The 19,056-nt window shown below is 27.9% G+C and overlaps 3 protein-coding genes across 3 annotated transcripts in view; all 3 read right to left on the bottom strand.

Moving 5' to 3' along the window:
* LOC113375092 overlaps positions 1–2,319 on the bottom strand; it is a 67,582-nt gene extending 65,263 nt beyond the window's left edge. The window contains exon 1 of the mRNA XM_026615040.1: positions 2,126–2,319. The gene's annotated coding sequence lies outside the window, so the exon portion shown is untranslated. The remainder of the gene's footprint in view (positions 1–2,125) is intronic.
* A 1,599-nt stretch (positions 2,320–3,918) lies between these two features.
* On the bottom strand, positions 3,919–8,102 carry LOC113377530 (interleukin-1 receptor-associated kinase 4-like). The gene is made up of 6 exons (XM_026617880.1): positions 7,699–8,102; positions 7,234–7,400; positions 6,566–6,643; positions 5,332–6,263; positions 4,377–4,586; positions 3,919–4,132 (listed from the first exon to the last, which is right to left on the bottom strand). The coding sequence occupies exons 1-6, from the start codon at positions 7,851–7,853 to the stop codon at positions 3,944–3,946; spliced, it is 1,731 nt and encodes a 576-aa protein (XP_026473665.1). The 5' UTR covers positions 7,854–8,102; the 3' UTR covers positions 3,919–3,943.
* A 518-nt stretch (positions 8,103–8,620) lies between these two features.
* LOC113375090 (TELO2-interacting protein 2-like) lies at positions 8,621–10,329 on the bottom strand. The gene is made up of 5 exons (XM_026615038.1): positions 9,861–10,329; positions 9,634–9,765; positions 9,360–9,512; positions 9,029–9,256; positions 8,621–8,959 (listed from the first exon to the last, which is right to left on the bottom strand). The coding sequence occupies exons 1-5, from the start codon at positions 10,278–10,280 to the stop codon at positions 8,621–8,623; spliced, it is 1,272 nt and encodes a 423-aa protein (XP_026470823.1). The 5' UTR covers positions 10,281–10,329.
* Positions 10,330–19,056: the final 8,727 nt, after the last annotated feature.

The following is a 19,056-nucleotide window of genomic DNA, read 5'->3' as shown; positions in this document are numbered from 1 at the left end:
TAGGGTAAGTTATTGTAATCGTCCAAAAATTTAAATTGAAAATTTTTGCATTTCTCGACGTTTGGAAGGTTTCTGAACATTTTGGCATATCTCAGAAAAAATGGATGTATGTATGTGTATGTATGTATGAATACAAATTTTCAGTCATGTTTTCGGCGCACGGATCAACCGATTTGAATAGTTAAAAAAACATTCGATTTCTATTGATAGGAAGATGTGCTGATTAGTTTTTGGCAAAGGCAGGTCCAGCAGTTACGGAGATAAAAAGCAAAGAGTGCAGAAAATAAAAATTGAGTTTTTGAGAGAACGGAGCATCCGATTTAAATGATCTAAAAAAAAACATTCAATTAGTAATGATTGGGAGAAGTGGTTATTAGTTTTTGGCAAAGGCAGGCCCAGCCATTTCGAAGATACAGAGCTAAATGTGCAAAAAATGGCAGTTTTTGAGAGAACTACGCGTCCGATTCAAATAACTTTCTGCTTATTTTAACAAAATAATTGATTTTGGAAAAAAAAAATGTTTCAATTTATTTTTTTCCAAAAAAATTTTTTTTGTATATCGAAAATTATTCAGATTTTATTTTTAATTCTGACTAAAGTTCTAATATACTTTAAACAAATAATTTCAACTTTCCAATTCAGTTTATGTAATTCTTATAAATATTAGACAATGTTACAATATTTATAATTTATATATTATATATTTATATTTATATTATATTTATATTTATAATTTATATATTTATAATTTATAACTTTGAAAACATTCAATATGTCTCGAACATTTCTTTACGGTACGGGAAGTTCCAGCAATTTGCCTTAAGGCACGATGCCATACACCCCACTAGTTCCAAATTTGGTCTCATTCGATTCAGAATGGCTTGAAACGTCGAGAAAACATAAAATTAGCGAATCGGATTTTTTTATGAAAACATAAACTTCTCCTATGAATTTACTTTCAAAAAGATCAGTGGACAATACAACAAAATTCAACATCGCAGTGTCATGTATTCTGAACGTTGTGAATATAAAAAAAGCACAGCATGACAATTGTCGTTTTTAAATACCATTAAGGTATTTGGCACCCAGAAAAATATAAAACTAAACTAGTGGGGTGGGTGGCATCGTGCCGTAAGGCAAATTGCTGGAACTTCCCGTACCGTAACGAAATGTTCGAGGAATACTGAATGTTTTCAAATAGATTATTATAAATATTGTAACATTGTCTAATATTTATAAGAATTACATAAACTGAATTGGAAAGTTGAAATTATTTGTTTAAAGTATATTAGAACTATAGTCAGAATTAAAAATAAAATCTGAATTATTTTCGATATACAAAAAATTAAAAAAAAAAAAAAAAAAATGGAACAAAAAATGTTTTTTTCCAAAATCAATTATTTTGTTAAGACAAGCAGAGAGTTCTTTGAATCATTCAAATCGGACGCTTAGTTCTCTCAAAAATTGCCATTTTTTACATATTTAGCTCCGTATCTTCGAAATGGCTGGGCCTGCCTTTGCCAAAAACTAATAAACACTTCTCCCAATCATTACTAATTGAATGTTTTTTATATCATTCAAATCGCATACTCCGTTCTCTCAAAAAGTTGATTTCTATTTTCTGCACTCTTTGCTCCGTATCCTCGAAACGGCTGGACCTGCCTTCGCCAAAAACTAATCAGCTCTTTTCCCTATCGATCGGAATCGAATGTGTTTTGAACCATTCAAATCGGTTGATCCGTGCGCCCGAAAACGTGGGCGAAAATTTGTATCCATACATACATACACACACACATCCATTTTTTCTGAGGTATGCCAAAATGTTCAGAAACCTTCAAAACGTCGAGAAATGTGAAAATTTTCAATTCCGATTTTCGGCCCATTACAATAACTTACCCTACGGGAAGTTAATTAACTTTGCAACGTTAGCTTAAAATTCGAAAATTCATTTTTACATTATAGAAAACGAAAATCAAAATGTTAGAATTCGGAAGTTAGAAATATCTTGTATGTCTTTTGTATACTGTAGGGCAGTTACATGCAGCTGTATTTGCAAATTAAATATCATGGAATATGGTCATATGGATCTTCTGTCTACAGTTGAAATTACAAGTGAAATTCTTACCAATCGTATTAACGCATCAAAGGAAAACTCTAAATTAATTATACCACTAAATGATTTGTCACATGATAACATTTACTTATACATTTCACATTTTAACACTTCGAGTGCAACAAGTGCTTTTTCTTTCATAAACGTCAAAAAATACTGCCGGCGGTGCGAAACATTCGCAATTAACAATGTCATGCCAGTGCAGAATACGTTGAAGTTTGCCTTCATTAGTTTCTAGTGCGTCATTTTTAGGCGCACACACTATTATTATACTTTGTAGGACGCTTCCAAATTTTGCATTTTTTAAGACTGAAGGGCCATTATTTACAACCATTATTTAAAATGTAGCATACTTTTGTCTATTATATAACGATTGAATAGGCCGTAAGATATGGTGCACTAGCAGGCAATCACACTTTATTTAGTGTTTATTAGCAATAAGCATTATTCTAATGATTAATTTTAAACATTATTATAATTCTATTTTCTAATTATCTAGCACTGATCATTTCATATAAAACTCTCTATATATTAACTAATTTCATAGATAATTTTTTATTAACGTTTTTTTATATTTTGGCGCAAGATTTAAAAAAAAATCTACGAATGCTCAAAACTAATAATTAACTTCCCGTAGGGTAAGTTATTGTAATCGTCCAAAAATCTAAATTGAAAATTTTTACAGTTCTCGACGTTTTGAAGATTTCTGAACATTTTGGCATATCTGTGAAAAATGGATGTGTGTGTGTATGTATGTATGGATACAATTTCTCGGTCACGTTTTCGGGCGCACGGATCAACCGATTTGAATGGTTCAAAAAACATTCGATTCCTATTGATAGGGAGATGTGCTGATTAGTTTTTGGCAAAGGCAGTTCCAGCAGTTACGGAGTTAAAAAGCAAAGAGTGCAGAAAATAGAAATCGAGTTTTAGAGAGAACGGAGTATCTGATCTGAATAATCTAAAAAACATTCAATTAGTAATGATTGAGAGAAGTGGTTATCAATCTTTGGCAAAGGTAGGCCCAGCCATTTCGAAGATACAGAGCTAAATGTTATAAAAATGGCAGTTTTTGAGAGAACTAAGCGTTCGATTTAAATGATTCAAAGAACTTTCTGCTTGTTTTAACAAAATAATTGATTTTGGAAAAAAAAATTGTTTCAGAATGTCTTTTTTTTTTCAAAAAAAATCTTTATTTGTATATCGAAAATAAATCAGATTTTATTTTTAATTCTGACTAAAGTTCTAATATATTTTAAACAATTCAGTTTATATAATTTTTATAAATATTAGACAATGTTACAATATTTATAATAATCTATGTGAAAACATTCAGTATTCCTCGAACATTTCGTTACGGTACGGAAAGTTCCAGCAATTTGCCTTAAGGCACGATGCCATACACCTAACTAGTTTATCCATGTTTGGAGTGATCTGGGATAGTTTGTGCTTGAGATATCATATGTATTTGTATAGATCAATGAAAATTAGTCAATATCATGTAAACTAAATAAATTCAATAGACATTATCTAAAAAAACAATAATTTAATTTGCCTCAGTAATATCTTCCACAAAAAGGAAATGATTTTGAAGGCTTAAAAATTATCTTTGAAATCTTCTATAAATTAGGGTTGATGAGTTTTTAATTTGTTAATATTTTCATATGATATAATACATAACTATGAAAAACAAAATTTTCCCATTGAACCAATAATTTATTTACAAAAAAGAAAAAAAAATAGTATTAAAATATATTTTATTTATATAAAAATGATTTACAATGTCCATAGTAGTAGTTGTATTAATGGTAATTCATATAATTTATATATTTACATATTTACTGATTTTAAACTTTCTAATATCTCTTGCATTATAGGCCTATTTCGCTTCTCTCGTAAACATGCTAAAGCTACTTTGTACATTTCCCGTGCAGTCATTAACCATGGTCCAGGCCTTTCATCAATTAATTTATCAATACCTTCAACTCCTGAATCACAATATTGCTCTATATGTGTTACCTAAATTGAAATTAATATTACTAATCTTAACAATATTAGAACATATATCAAATCATCATTAACATATTAATTCACAATAAATCATTATTAACATCAGATGCACTAAGTCATAAACATTTTAAAATTTTCTAATGTAACTCCACAAACACTGTCTCAAGAAAAATCATTGAAACAAACTGTATATAGTTTATGAAAACATTTTTATTTAAATTAAAATTGAAGTGTTACTTTAATAGTAACTTACTATATCACAGCCTTCTCTATGTTCATCAAGAGGTGGTAAGCCCGTTATAAGTTCTAAAAGTACTACTCCAAAGCTATAGCAATCCATCTTTTCAGAAATATCTCCACGATGAGCTTCTGGTGACATATAAGCTGATGTTCCTAATATTGTAGTAGTTTGTGCTGAACATAACGCACTATTTGTTTTTTTAATAAGTCCAAAATCACTTAACTGTAAAAAATATTCCAAAATATATTAACCATTTTAATGAAGATCTTACTATATACATATTATCATTCAGAGTAACAACAACTCAAAAAATTGAAATTAGCATATATAAAAACCACTAAGTTTTACATACGTAAAGATTGCTGCATAAAGGCACTCGTTGTTACATGACCATTCTATGAGTAATTGAAATTAAATTAGATTTAGTACTTTTTTTTCATTCATAAATATCACATGTCTGTGTTTCAATTACTTACAGAATAATCAATTATCCAGTACCTTATTTTTTAAATTTAAATTCACATATCTCATTTAGATAAAATTTATTCATTCATCTTCAATATTTTAGAGAATGATTATCTGATATTATCTGATATAAGACACAGTGCAACTGTAGCTGATCAGCATAATATCAGTTGACGATTGTAATCTACGGTACAAAAGTTAACATAAATATTTGAAAGTTTTCAACTATTTACTTAAGTCAATAAGAAAGAGTGGATCTTTCCTATAAAATTTTGAAGAAAAATTTAAGTTAAGTTGTAATCATATTATTAAATTTAAATAATAATATATAATTCACATTTGCTAATTATACAAATAAAACTAAAACTATGTTTCACAATTCCAGGTTGCAAACAAACACATAGTTAGATAGTCCAAGCTAGCTTCAAATTGACATAAATAAAGCAACAATAAATTTAATAAAGAAATGTGAATTTGCGAAATTGAATTTCTGTTGTATTACCTTGGGCTGATTTCTTTCATCAAGTAATATGTTAGCTGATTTCACATCTCTATGTATTATGGGTATATTGTGTAGATAAAAAATACCCTCAGCACAACCAATTGCAATATTAATCCGGCTACCACCACACAATTTATTATCATCCATTTTCAATCTATCTTGCAAAGACCCTCCAGGCATATATTCATAAATCAAGCAATATGTGGGGCCATCAACTGAATATCCAAACAATTTTAATAAATTTTTATGTCTGTGATTAGACATTATTTCTATTTCATTTTTAAATAAATTAATGTTCTCGGAATCAATTTTATGAAGCCTCTTTACTGCTAGTGGCCTCACACTTAAATCTTGACCTAAATAAATAGTACCAAATGCTCCAGAACCCAACCTGCAACCTCCAGGTTGCCCATATAAGGCATCATTAAAATTATTTGTATGCATTTCTAAAAGCTTATATGGATAACAATTAATTTCTGAATTTATATTAGAATCTACTATTGGCATAACATCTGAGGTAGAATTCTCTAAAAATGATCTATTTATATTTAGCTCTGATAAATTTGGTAACCTAAAAGCAGATGTAGCATATTGTGGATCTTTCACAATGACATTCAAATTTTCACTACTACAATCTTGTTTGTCAGATCTCATATTTTCAGTACTGTTTTGAGTTGAATATGGTATAATATCTAATGCAGCTAAGTCAGGTATATACCCAGATGACGGAGCATAGGAACTAACTGCAGAATTTGTAATTTCTGGTTCGATATCTGATAAATGACCTGATTTTTGTGATGTACTCAATAAAACTGCAAAGTCTGGTATACAATCTTGTTGTATTGCAGATAAAATGTCTGGCTCTAAATTAGATGATTGTGATATGTTTTTTGTACATACTTTTTCAGCCAAAAATTTGTTTTCTTGTATAGCTATAATTTAAAAAATATAACAATTTAAAACATAATTAATTAAATATATATTATTATTATCATTATTCTGAACACAGCAGATAAGAGTAATTTCTTTACTATTATTTTTATGTTTTGCAAATATATTACTTTTAAGTTTTGAAAAATATCTTAATGATAAAAATATACTTCTGCAAGCTCATTACTATCAAATTATGTTTGATATTCTATACCATTCAAAATAATACAGGTGGTAAATGTAAATATTAGATTCATCATTTTAAGTTCAAATATTTAATAGTTGAAGCATATTTGCATCATACTTTCCAATGAATTTCCCATATGCATAGAAGTATCAATCTTAGCAGCAGGTCCTTCTGATGGTCGCGGAGCAGGAACACCTAGAATTCATTTGAATTAAGGAAAAGCTAATGATAAAAAACATGTAAAGCAGAATTACTAATACCTATGACTCTGTACATATATTTCGTTATATTAAGATTTTTTCTAAATTATTAATAAAATGTGAAATGTTTTGTAAATTGTGAAAAATTTAAATTAACTTGATAATTATATAAAAACTAATTTTTTTTTTTTTTGAAAAGTTTAATTACACTAAAATTAAAAAAAAGTCAAGGCAAATCTTTTTTTCTGAACAAAGTTTAAAAAAAAATTCAACGGTTTAGAATAGATAATAATACATAAACTTGCCTTTCCCAAAAACGAATGAATCTTCTGCATTGTCAGTACAAATAAAATTTTGTACTGACTTTTAAACAGTTCTTACCGTATGCCCTTTTTTCCCAAAAACATGGCACATCCTAACATACATACATGCATGCTACACATGCATACACACATATCCAATGTTTCTATGGTATTCTAAAATGATCAGATAATGAAGTATAAGAAAACAAACAAAGATAAGTGAGATGTTAATATACTCAATGAAATGTTAAATAAAAAAATAAAGCAAAGAAATATTATTTACCTTTTAGTATATCAACTAATATATAATCAGCTGCCCTGAATAGGTTCGCTTTTAGTAAAAGATCTAATAAAAATTCTAAAGTAGGTCTTTTACGACCGGACGTGCCCCATTCATCCAATAATATTTCAGCACATGATTTTTTATCTGAGGCTTCATTTTGAATTAATCTAGAAGAAACAATATTACACAAATTTATTTAAATTTTATGATATTGATAAGCTCACAGATATCATAATGTAAATGTTTATTAAAAACAATAATTTTACAACTTTAATAATTAATAAGAGTTTAATTTACATGAGAATGATGAGAATATAATTTAAGCAATTTAATACTCCTTAATATAATGATCATCAGTTCTAAGCATGCGGATCCTTACCGTAAATAATCTGATCTCATAAAAAAATAATATGTACTTATTTAAATTAACTAAAATACCTCAATACATTTTCAATCCATGATTACCTAATGTGATCTGTGTTATACTTAAATAAATTTCCACTTTCGTTCGGTATGATTTGCATCAGATCTATCCAAGAGTTTGAATCGTTCAATATTTTAACAAGCCCATAAGTTTCAGCTGAAGAAAGTTTACGAATTTCTGTTTGCATATTAGCCATGACAAATGACTGGTTTGTCCAACTGAATCTGTATTGGATACATTCAATATTTATTTTGAATCACAAATTCATCACAGAAATAAGGTTAGGAATTTTTGACATAATGGATAAATGACTATTCACAGGAGCATTATTTATTGTTCAAACAATCAGACGCAGCGACTGACTCAATATACAGAACGTTAAAAATAATAATGTGAGAAACTGATTGAACACTGCGGGACATAGGAAAAATTCAGCGGCGATAATATCAACCATCAACGTTGATAATTTCGGGAACTGTCAGAAACTGACAGAACATGTTATAAACGCCGTGAAGTTATTCGAGTTGAGATTTTTTAAACCATAGTAAAAAAAAAAGATTCAAAGGCTCCAAATGTTAATTTATCTATGCCCTGGACAACATATTTCAAAGAGTGAATATGTTTCAAATTCAAACAGTGTACTCTCGAATTCATTATTGTATCTTATTATGTTTGTTGAAAATCTCTAAGAAAACCGTTAGTCTTTCAATCCTCTTTCACTAATTCCAGACTGCAATCTATATTATTGCTGAGTACGTTATTCATTCGTCATATAATAAAAAAATTAATTTAACAATACGTAAAAATATTCTTAGTAAAAAAAAAAAAAAAAAAAAAACAATATTGTTGCCATACTCAAAATACCCTTACAATATCCTTCACTACAATCTTTTTACAACCATCTTGCTGTTTAATTTGGTTGAAATTCACAAAAATTAAGAAACAGAACTATGCAAAGGCTATTTATTTAATAATCACATATTTTTTGTAAATACTAACAACATTTTCTTCAGAATCACTTTCTGCTTTTACTATTTCAAAAATTTTAGTCCATTGCAATTTGTAATTATTGCATGTTTTAGATACATGATTATTATAAATATCCTGAACTTCCTTAAACTTTATCTTGTTAAGAGAAAGTAGTATTGATACAGCAGTTATGAGACATTGTATTGATTTTTCCTTTTTGGTCTGATCGATTTTGCAGTTATCAACTCTCAATAAAAGCAATAGTATTTTGTCAATGATATAATCATACATAAAAATAAATGATCTTGAATACTGCAAGGTTACTATAATGCACTGTAAAAAGAAACCAATAATAATTGAACTAATAATTGTGAGCTGGCATAATATAGTTGATTATAATACCTCTGATATTCCATGAATTGTATCTTCATCTAAACAGTTATTCGTTACAGATGTGTCTAGATAGTCAATATATATAGTCAATAAACGATTTAACCATATAAGTATTTTAAATTTCATGCAATTCAATAGTTCTGGTAATGCATTGGTATATACTGATCTTAACTCTAAAACCTGTTCACCATTTATTCCTTGTAGTAAAATATCAACTGCTTCATTACCAGGGCCCCACTCATAACAAAAAAAATCTTATTAACTTCAACAAATAATATTTTTGTACAACCATTTAGACATTGCCTCAAGCAAAAACACAAGAGCAACATTTACTATATACCTTTTCTAAGTCAGTGTTACACTGAAGTTTTATGAGAAAACCTAAACAATCTATGGCATATTCTAAAACTTTTACATCTTTTACATAGAGAACTCGTTTAATGGCATCTATCATCACATTCCATAAGCCGCATTGAGAAAGTATTTCTTTTTGCTGAAAATAGTCAAATTATTTATAAATTAATTAGTTTACCAATTGACAATACTAAAAATGAATCTGAATATGGTTCATCAAAGCTACACCTATATATTATTATTGACGCCCACAAACTTACTGATGCAGCTAATATTTGTTTCAATATTTTTAAACCATTGACTCTATTTTCTATTTCAAAATCATCAACCTGCAGTAATGTTGCTGGCAATAATAGATCATAATAGTCTTTAGTTGGTTTAAAGTACCTTTCCTGCAATATATAAATGTTCATTCTATATTATACAACATAATTTTGTCACAATTACACACTCATTGGTGTTTGGTAATATTTAAAAAAGCATTTACCAATATAAGGTGTGATATAAATGTTGCACAAGCAATTTTACTAGGATGACATTTCCAGGTATCTCTTTTAAGATTTGTTTTAATTTTATTAAAACAATCAATAAGTCTACTTTCTAATAATGAATCGTTATGTAGTATTTTATTCCAAATGTTTAAAAGACCTTCTCTAATACTAATAGAATTTGTAGTCCAATTTCCTTTCCTTTGTTGCTCCCCAATAATTAAAATTAGTGTTACAATTGCACTTTCCTCCAAATTTTCAAATTGATTTTCTGCCTTAAATAACATTAATTCCAAATTTGAATCCAAAGATTTAAGAAATTGTTGAAAGTCTGAATCATTTACAGGTCTATGTAAAAGATCCGGAATTGAAGGAGCAATACAACGTTCTAGTAATATTTCATAATCATTATAATCCATGGCAATTATGTTTGATCATATCAATAATATTAATACGAGTTGACCATAATGATACACCACCTTAAATCAGGCTAAGAATTTTGACATTTGCATATTTCAGCCAGCATGAAGTTGGCGACGAAATAGAAGTTAGACGTCAAGTTGAAATGTATTGGATTCATAACTTTGACAGCTAAAACCTGTCAAGATCATTATTATCACAGCCAAACAAGTATTATTATTATTATATTGTCTAATACCAAGATGATAGCCTTTATCTTAGACAATATATTACGTTAAAATACAATATATCTTGTTCCCTCATAGCAAATATTGCAGAAAAAACGAAATATATCTGTCAATTCCAAGACAGTATGAAGTATTTTGGTTTAGTATTATAACATCAGAAGTGTTCCAATTTTATTTCATTTACTGAACCTTCTATTTGTTGTTTGTTGAGTTTTAGTTAGCTTCCACTGAATTAAGGTTAAGATCGAAACCAAACCTAATAATGTCTACAACGTAACCCTAACAAAAATAATGAATAAAATGTAACCCTATGCGTAAAACGTAAGCCTAAATTATTTTTTAAAACAAAATTATAACTAAAACATTGTATAAAATCTAAGCTAGACTAAAATGATATTTGAATGAAAAGAATCCTAAAACATAACCCTAAAATGTAAAAATTAAAATAAGAACTAAATAGGCGCGTAATCAAAAAGCCAAAGCGAATAAACTTGAACGGACATAAAAAAATAAACACAAAAAGAATGAATCATAACGAAAAGCTAAAAAATATTAAATATGAAACAAGCCTACTTAATAAAAAAACAATACGCCGACTGATATAAAAATGAACAAAATGGCCGACGCGCTCTTGACATCTGAAATGCTTGACAGCTTGATATCAGTCTTCGCCGGCAACTTCATGCTGGCTGAATTATGCAAAGTCTTAGCTCGATTTAATGCCTCCTCATAATGATAGATAAAAATGTCAAACGTTTCAAACATAGATTTCCAAGCAAGGATACCACCATGAACACGGGGTATTCTAATATTGTCTAGGGATACCACCATTCATCAAAGAGTCGACATAAAGGTGCACCCATTGATGCCTAAATATACGAGCACGAACGAACATGACGAACAAGAATATACAAAAAGGTGCGTCCACACCTAACGAACGAACACGAACGAACATGTCGAACAAGAAAATACAAAGAAGAACGAACAGGAACACAAACGAACGCAAAAAATTCCAAACGAACTTGAACAAGCGCTTAAAAGCAGTGAGCGCTTGAATTTTCGTTGTTCGCAGATGTTCCGTGAAACGTCAGTTTTATTATTGATATGGATGTAAGCTTTAATCATACGGCATTTTCACTGGTTTTTGTGTGATTTTTGTTCGTGTATATTTTGTAAATATACTGTAAATAAATTATTCAATTAATTTCACTCAGTTTTTGTATTTAATATTTATATTTTGAGTCGTTTTCTTTTCTCAGCATTCATATTTGGAGCAAGCTGAACATTCCAGGCTTGAGCTAACTATACTCAATTTTCATACTCTCATCCTCAACATATATGTTGAATGTCTATGTATGATAACAAGTTTGATATTTACTTGTAAAGACTGCAATCATACTCTTCTTTTATCTATGACTGCAATTTCTTCTTTACTGCAGCTTCTGACATCCCAAACGTTTTGCCTACACTTTCCCAAGCATCGTTTTTTTTTCTAATAATTTTATAAAAAGGGTCTTTAGTCTCCCATATTATAGGAAACTTTTCTATTTCATTTATGAATGATGAAATTACGTCATTTGACCATTCCATAATTTATTCAAAATTTTCAAACTGTACACAATAATTAAAAGTAAATATTATTAAAATTTTCAAACATTAAAATTAATAACATTATTATTAAATTTAAAAAAATTATTATTAAATTATTAAAATTATTAAAACAAAAATGTTCGTTTGCGTTCGTTGAGACGTCCACACTGCACATACGAGTTCAAACATGAACGAACAATTCCCTTTGATGTACCGACAAGTTGCGGAACATTGTTCGCCATGTTTGTTTATGTTCGTTCGTGATCGTCGTGGCGTCCACACTATGCTGTTGCCGTTCGTTCTGGTATGTTTGAGCGCAATCACTTATGGCTCGCTCCTTTGCGCGAATTCGTACGGCGAATCTGTTCGCAAAGTGCGCAAACAAAATTATTGCAAGCAAAAGCAAACCACGCGCACGTCAGACGCATGCGCAGACTGCATCACTTGTCAAATGCATGTTATATTATTTGCATCTTATATTAATTTAATTTTTGGCACATCTCAGCTGCTTTTCGGCATTAATAATGTAGACATTACATTTTCCTTATTCATAATTATGAATTTATTATATTCTAATATTGCCTTAGCCTATAAGTGAATAGAAATGTTTGGCAAATGACAGTCCTCAATTGTTTTTAATGTCAAACTAAGCTTCAAATATTTTCAAGGGCAAACAATGATAAGCGGTTTTTTGTAATTTTTTCTATTTATTTCTACAATTTAACTATATTTCTATGAATCAAAACATTCTAAAAAATTTCCCGAACAAACTTCAGGAAGATTCATGAAAATCCGAATTATAGTTTAGGAGGAAATATGAAACTTACATTGTTACAGAAGAATTTTATATATAAGATATATATATATATATATATTTTTGAATAGTCTTGAATTTGATGTTGATATATATGTTTAATTTGAGTTTAATATTCGGGCGTAACATCAATAAAAATAATATTAAATATATATAAATATTTATTTATATAAAATATTTTTATATATAAAAAATATATAAATATTTTTATTGATGTTACGCCCGAATATTAAACTCAAATTAAACATATATATATATATATATATATATATATATATATATATATATATATATATATATATATACTCTTACTACTTATATGACGTATCATATATTTATTATTCAAAATAAATTAAATGTTTCAAAAAAAAAAAAAATGGTAATTTTGTATTATTTGCAATTACGCTAAATATCATTTAAAATCTTATTAATATGCAGACTGAATTTTTGCTCAAAGTCTTTTCTGACAAGTATTTATATTTAGAACAGAAGTAATAATTTTTATTCAAAACTGATAATTGTTGGTCAGCCTGCCTCTGTATCCGTATACGTTATTTCTTTGAACTTGTACGTAAACGTTGATCTGTGCTACGGTATAAGTTCAATTGTACAGTGAAGGCATTGAGATATTTCATCTTATCCTCAATTTTGAAAATGGATATGCGTAGAGAAGATGTTATACTTCTTTACACTTCTTATAATTGAACTGTATCAAGAAAAAAAATATTATGAAATCCTAAAAATTTCAAATGTATCAAATTGCTCGCAGTGTGCGTCGCGCACAAGAGCCAACGCATGCGTGCGTCGCGAACAGGATTCGCCGCACGGATTCGTGCAGTGGGGACGCAGCATTATATGTTCGTTCGTGTTCGTTCGTTAGGTGTGGACGCACCTAAAGGTGCGCGTCCACACCTAACAAACGAACATGTCGAACAAGAAAATGCAAAGAAGAACGAACAGGAACACGAACGAACGCAAAAAATTCCAAACAAACGTCTCAAAGCAGTGAGGGCTTGAATCTTTTTGTTCGAGGATGTACCGTGAAACGTCAGATTTATTATTTAAAGTGGCGAGAAAGAGCAAAATTATTTAAAGTCACCTAAAAAGGAACGAACACGAACACGAACACGAACAAACGGAACGGTAATATGCCACACCATGCTTATTTATCTATGGTCCACACTGCACATACGAGTTCAAACATGAACGAATAATTTTCTTTGATATACCGACAAGTTGCGGCATTGCTTTAGACCTTTAGAGTTTAGCAACACCTTTAGAGTTCGTTCCATGTGAGCAAATAAGTTTAAAATTTATTTTTTTATTTTTTAATAATATTATGGCTTATACGTAGTAATATAACAACCTTATAACAATTATATAAAATGTTTGTAAAATAAATAATATGTAAAATTATTTTGAGAAAATATCAATATGCATGAAAGCATGAAAGCATTATTCTAATACAGTCTAATAAAGAATTGCAATACTTTTAATAATTTTTATTCTTTTCAAAAGATGAGCCTAAGCGTCATTTTAAGATAGTTTTTTTTCGTATATACATGATAACTGGAATTACCCATGCTTACCCCCAGACAATATATATAGCACACTTATAGTATATTATATATATATATATATATATATATATATATATATTTATTTATATATATATATATATATATATATATATATATATATGTATATGATTTAGTTGTTAATTTTGATCTTGAGATATATGAGTAAGTTCTTGTGGGGCGATACATCAAAGAATAAAAAGCAAAGATTTATAAATTAATCTCTAATTCCAAACGTTTCGACATTCAATTTAATGTCATCATCGGTGGATATTAACGTTGGTAGGTTACATCTAAAGAAGTGTACACAACACTAGAAATTAGCACTAACATTTATACATCTAACTTGTCAACACCATGAATTTTTTTATCATTTTTTGTAATGTAAAAAGAAAAATGATAGTTTTTTACTTAAGTTAGATGTATAAATGTTAGTGCTAATTTCTAGTGTTGTGTACACTTCTTTAGATGTAGTATACGACTGCAGCCGCATAGACCAAACTTTTATGGCATTCGACCGAATATACATGGCAAGCTTAATTGTTAAGATAATAACTTTAGATATTTTTTAATTCAATACTTTGTGTCACGTAAATCATAATAAATTTTAAACAACCTGATCATTCCACAAATCTATTAAAAATTTAATTATAAAGTGGTTTTCAATAATTATACATTTTCCATTTCTAAGGCTTTTTAATAAAACATATGTTTAGTCAATATATTTAATTCATACATAGAATGCAACTTATTGGTCAGTTTATATAATGATGAAAGTACATATGCATCCAGTATATAAAATAAATTTATCAAATTCGAGATAGACATGAAATTATTAAAACTATACAGATCGGGATAAAATGGGTAAAATAGAATGTTCTTAGTAACAGCATGTGTGTATGTATGAGTTTGTATATATACTTATATATTTGTATTTGATTTCAGAACAGTAAAACATAATAAAAAAACAAAGCTTTTTAAAGGTAGTATTTATTTGTAGCGATTCGGAACTGGCTTGGTTTCATCCATCATCATGCTTTCTCAAACTAGTTCCGAAACGACAAAAATAAATAAGACCATCAAAATTTTTTTTATTCTTACTGGATTTACTGATAAGAAAAAAACATATGTATTTATAAAAAATCCAATATGTTTCAAGTGTTATTAAATTATGATAAATGTATATAACTATAATATTATGGTAATAATATATTATTATCATAAAGAATCGAACTTATTCTAATAAATTCAACTTCTATCATAATCCAATAACATTTGCAACAAATTTTTCTCACTGTATACTATAATTGTTCCATATATACGAAGGGGATATATTATAATCAATAAACTATAATGTAGATATTTTATACACAATGGTAATGGCAAATATGATATTTTTATTTACTCTAGATAAATACTATTGTTTTCATATATTCTAATCTAATAAATATTTACATATAGTTTCATCACATATACAATCTATATTCTATACTTAATGTCTGGTAAAATCAATATAAATTTCAATTAACTAAATCACATTTACCTATTAAAGTTTTTAAGAATGCATAATATTACTGCCTTTTAAAATGTTTTAAAATAAATATATTCAAAATGATTATTTTACTACATATATAATAATTTATTAATAACATTAGATGTGATATAAATATAACAAAAATTAAAATATTAAAAGAATTGCACGCTAACCCATAAATACTTTTATATACGAATATATAACATAATTAATACCATAAAATTTATACCATATAATTTGCATATGATATGTTGATTAAGATATATTCATAATGAAGAATGTTTAGTAGTTGCATTTCGTAAAAATATTTAATACGAAATTTGAAAAAGTAGGCAAATGTGTAAATATTTGTGTATATATATATAATATATATATATATATATATATATATAAATATATATATATATATATATATATATATATTAGGGTGGTCCTTAAAATAGTCATTTTCGAATTTCCTTGCTCCCAGGGGCTCAAATGGTTCCAAATTGATAAAAAACAATTCTCTGAAAGTTTTAGCTCTTAATATTAACGTTTAGATAGAGCGCAATTCAATCAAAGTTTGTATGGAAAGAGCATGGAAAAATTTTTGAAAATTAAAAAAAAATGTTTTAAGTATAACTTAGCGACAAATGAATGTGTTTTATTCATTCATTTGTTCGCTAAATTACATTTAAAAAACATTTTTAAAATTTTTGAAATTTTTTTCATGCTATTTCCATACAAAACTTTGATTGAATTGCGCTCTATCTAAACGTTAATATTAAGAGCTAAAATTTTCAGAGAATTGTTTTTTATCTATTTGGAACCATTTGAGCCCCTGGGAGCAAGGAAATTCGAAAATGACCATTTTAAGGACCACCCTAATATATATGTATATATTATGGCGGGTCGATTCAAAGGTCACTTAGGCACATATGATTTTCGGATACTACAGATCAAAATAAGATATTTTGCCGAAGATACTATGTCTCTAAAATGAATTCTGATGTCCCGTGCTTTGACCCAAAGGGTTAAATTTTGAAAAACCTCCCAGTGGGGATTTTCAGGGCTTGAACCACGGGCATGAGTAAATTGGCCTTCCAACGTTAGTGGGAGTCGGTCATACATTTGGAGACAATTGGGGCATCCTAAATGGGTCAAAATGGCATTTTGCAAATGTTAACCCTTATCTTTGAGTCAATGCATGGAACATTCGAATTTATTTTATAGATATGGTTTCTTCGGCAAAGGATCTTATTTTGATCCCTAGTATCCAAAAATCATATGTGACTAAGTGACTTTTTTTGATCCATACAAATCGACCCGCTCTAGTAAGTATATATATATATGTAATATAATCCTTAAAATGGTCATTTTCGAATTTCCTTGCTCCCAGGGGCTCAAATGGTTTCAAATTGATAAAAAACATTTCTCTGAAAGTTTTAGCTCTTAATATTAACGTTTAGATAGAGCGCAATTCAATCAAAATTTTGTATGGAAATAGCATGGAAAAATTTTCAAAAATTTTAAAAATGTTTTTTAGATGTAATTTAGCGAACAAATGAATGAATAATACTCATTCATTTGTCGCTAAGTTATATCTAAAACATTTTTTTTTTAATTTTCAAAATTTTTTCCATGCTCTTTCCATACAAACTTTGATTGGATTGCGCTCTATCTAAACGTTAATATTAAGAGCTAAAATTTTCAGAGAATTGTTTTTTATCAATTTGGAACCATTTGAGCCCCTGGGAGCAAAGAAATTCGAAAATGAGCAGTTTAGGGACCACCCTAATATATATATATATATATATATATATATATACATATAATTAGGGCGGGTCGATTTGTACGGGTAAAAAAAAGTCGCATAGGCACATATGATTTTCGGATACTAGGGATCAAAATAAGATACTTTACCGAAGAAACCATATCTTTAAAATGAATTCTGATGTTTCTGATGATCTTATTTCGATTTCTAGTATCCAATAATCATATGTGCCGACTTTTAAATCGACCCGCTCTAAATATATATATATATATATATATATATATATATATATATATATATAGAATTTTATGATATATATATATATATATATATATATATTTATATTTATATATAAATATTGCAATTCTTAAACACTTCAAAAAAATCATTGATCAGAATTAAAAATTGTGCTAAAGTATGGCACTTCAAGACTTCAAGTTCTTGGAAAATATTGGCTTTTATTTAATTTGATTATATTTTAACAGCTGTTGAAATCATTATATAAAAATATATGTCACTCTATATATTTTTGTAGATCTTTATTGAAAAAGTAAATGTTTAGTATTATATATTTAGAACTAAAAATTTAATTCCAATCAATGATTCAAATCTTTTAATGTATACTACTTAAAGTTTTTGACTGATAAACCATAACACAACAACTACTATGACACCCAATATTGATAACCAAAATTATATCAATTTATTCTATTCATTTACTATAATACCTGATTTTAAACATTTAGCTAAGTCTTGTACACATATTTTGGAATTGTTGCTAATTATTGTGATAACCAGTATTGGATTTAGATATTGTGGGAGTGATCTCAAATTTGTAATTATTCTTAAAAAACAAAAATGTTTGAATGCAGTAAAAACAAAAGAAACTGCATTTAAAAAAAGTAATATTTTAAATAGCTTTATGAAAATGATTGAATTTCAAAAATACGTAAGTTGCATTATGATTTATGGATACACTATTTTATATACAAAATAATAACTTATAAACTTACTGTGATACCCATAAATAAAACTATAACAAAGCATTAATTTCTATCTATATATAAATATCATGAATAAATAAGCATTAGAATAAATATAGCAGAATAAAATATATCATCAAATAAAATTATTTATATTTTGAAATTGAAATATGAAGTAGATATAATTAAGAGTAAGAGTCAATTTTCTCACCGTTAATGCAATATACGTATTTTCAACTGTAAAAATAGAAACTAGCATAATAGATGTTTTAAAAAAATTACATTATTCATTTCTTT

This window comes from Ctenocephalides felis, unplaced genomic scaffold (genome assembly GCF_003426905.1).
Source record: "Ctenocephalides felis isolate EL2017-DRISC unplaced genomic scaffold, ASM342690v1 CF-g0.4_SCAFFOLD_01886, whole genome shotgun sequence".
Taxonomy (NCBI): Eukaryota; Metazoa; Arthropoda; class Insecta; order Siphonaptera; family Pulicidae; genus Ctenocephalides; species Ctenocephalides felis.
Note: the sequence above shows the minus strand (reverse complement) of the source record. Positions and strands in the feature narration are given on the sequence as shown.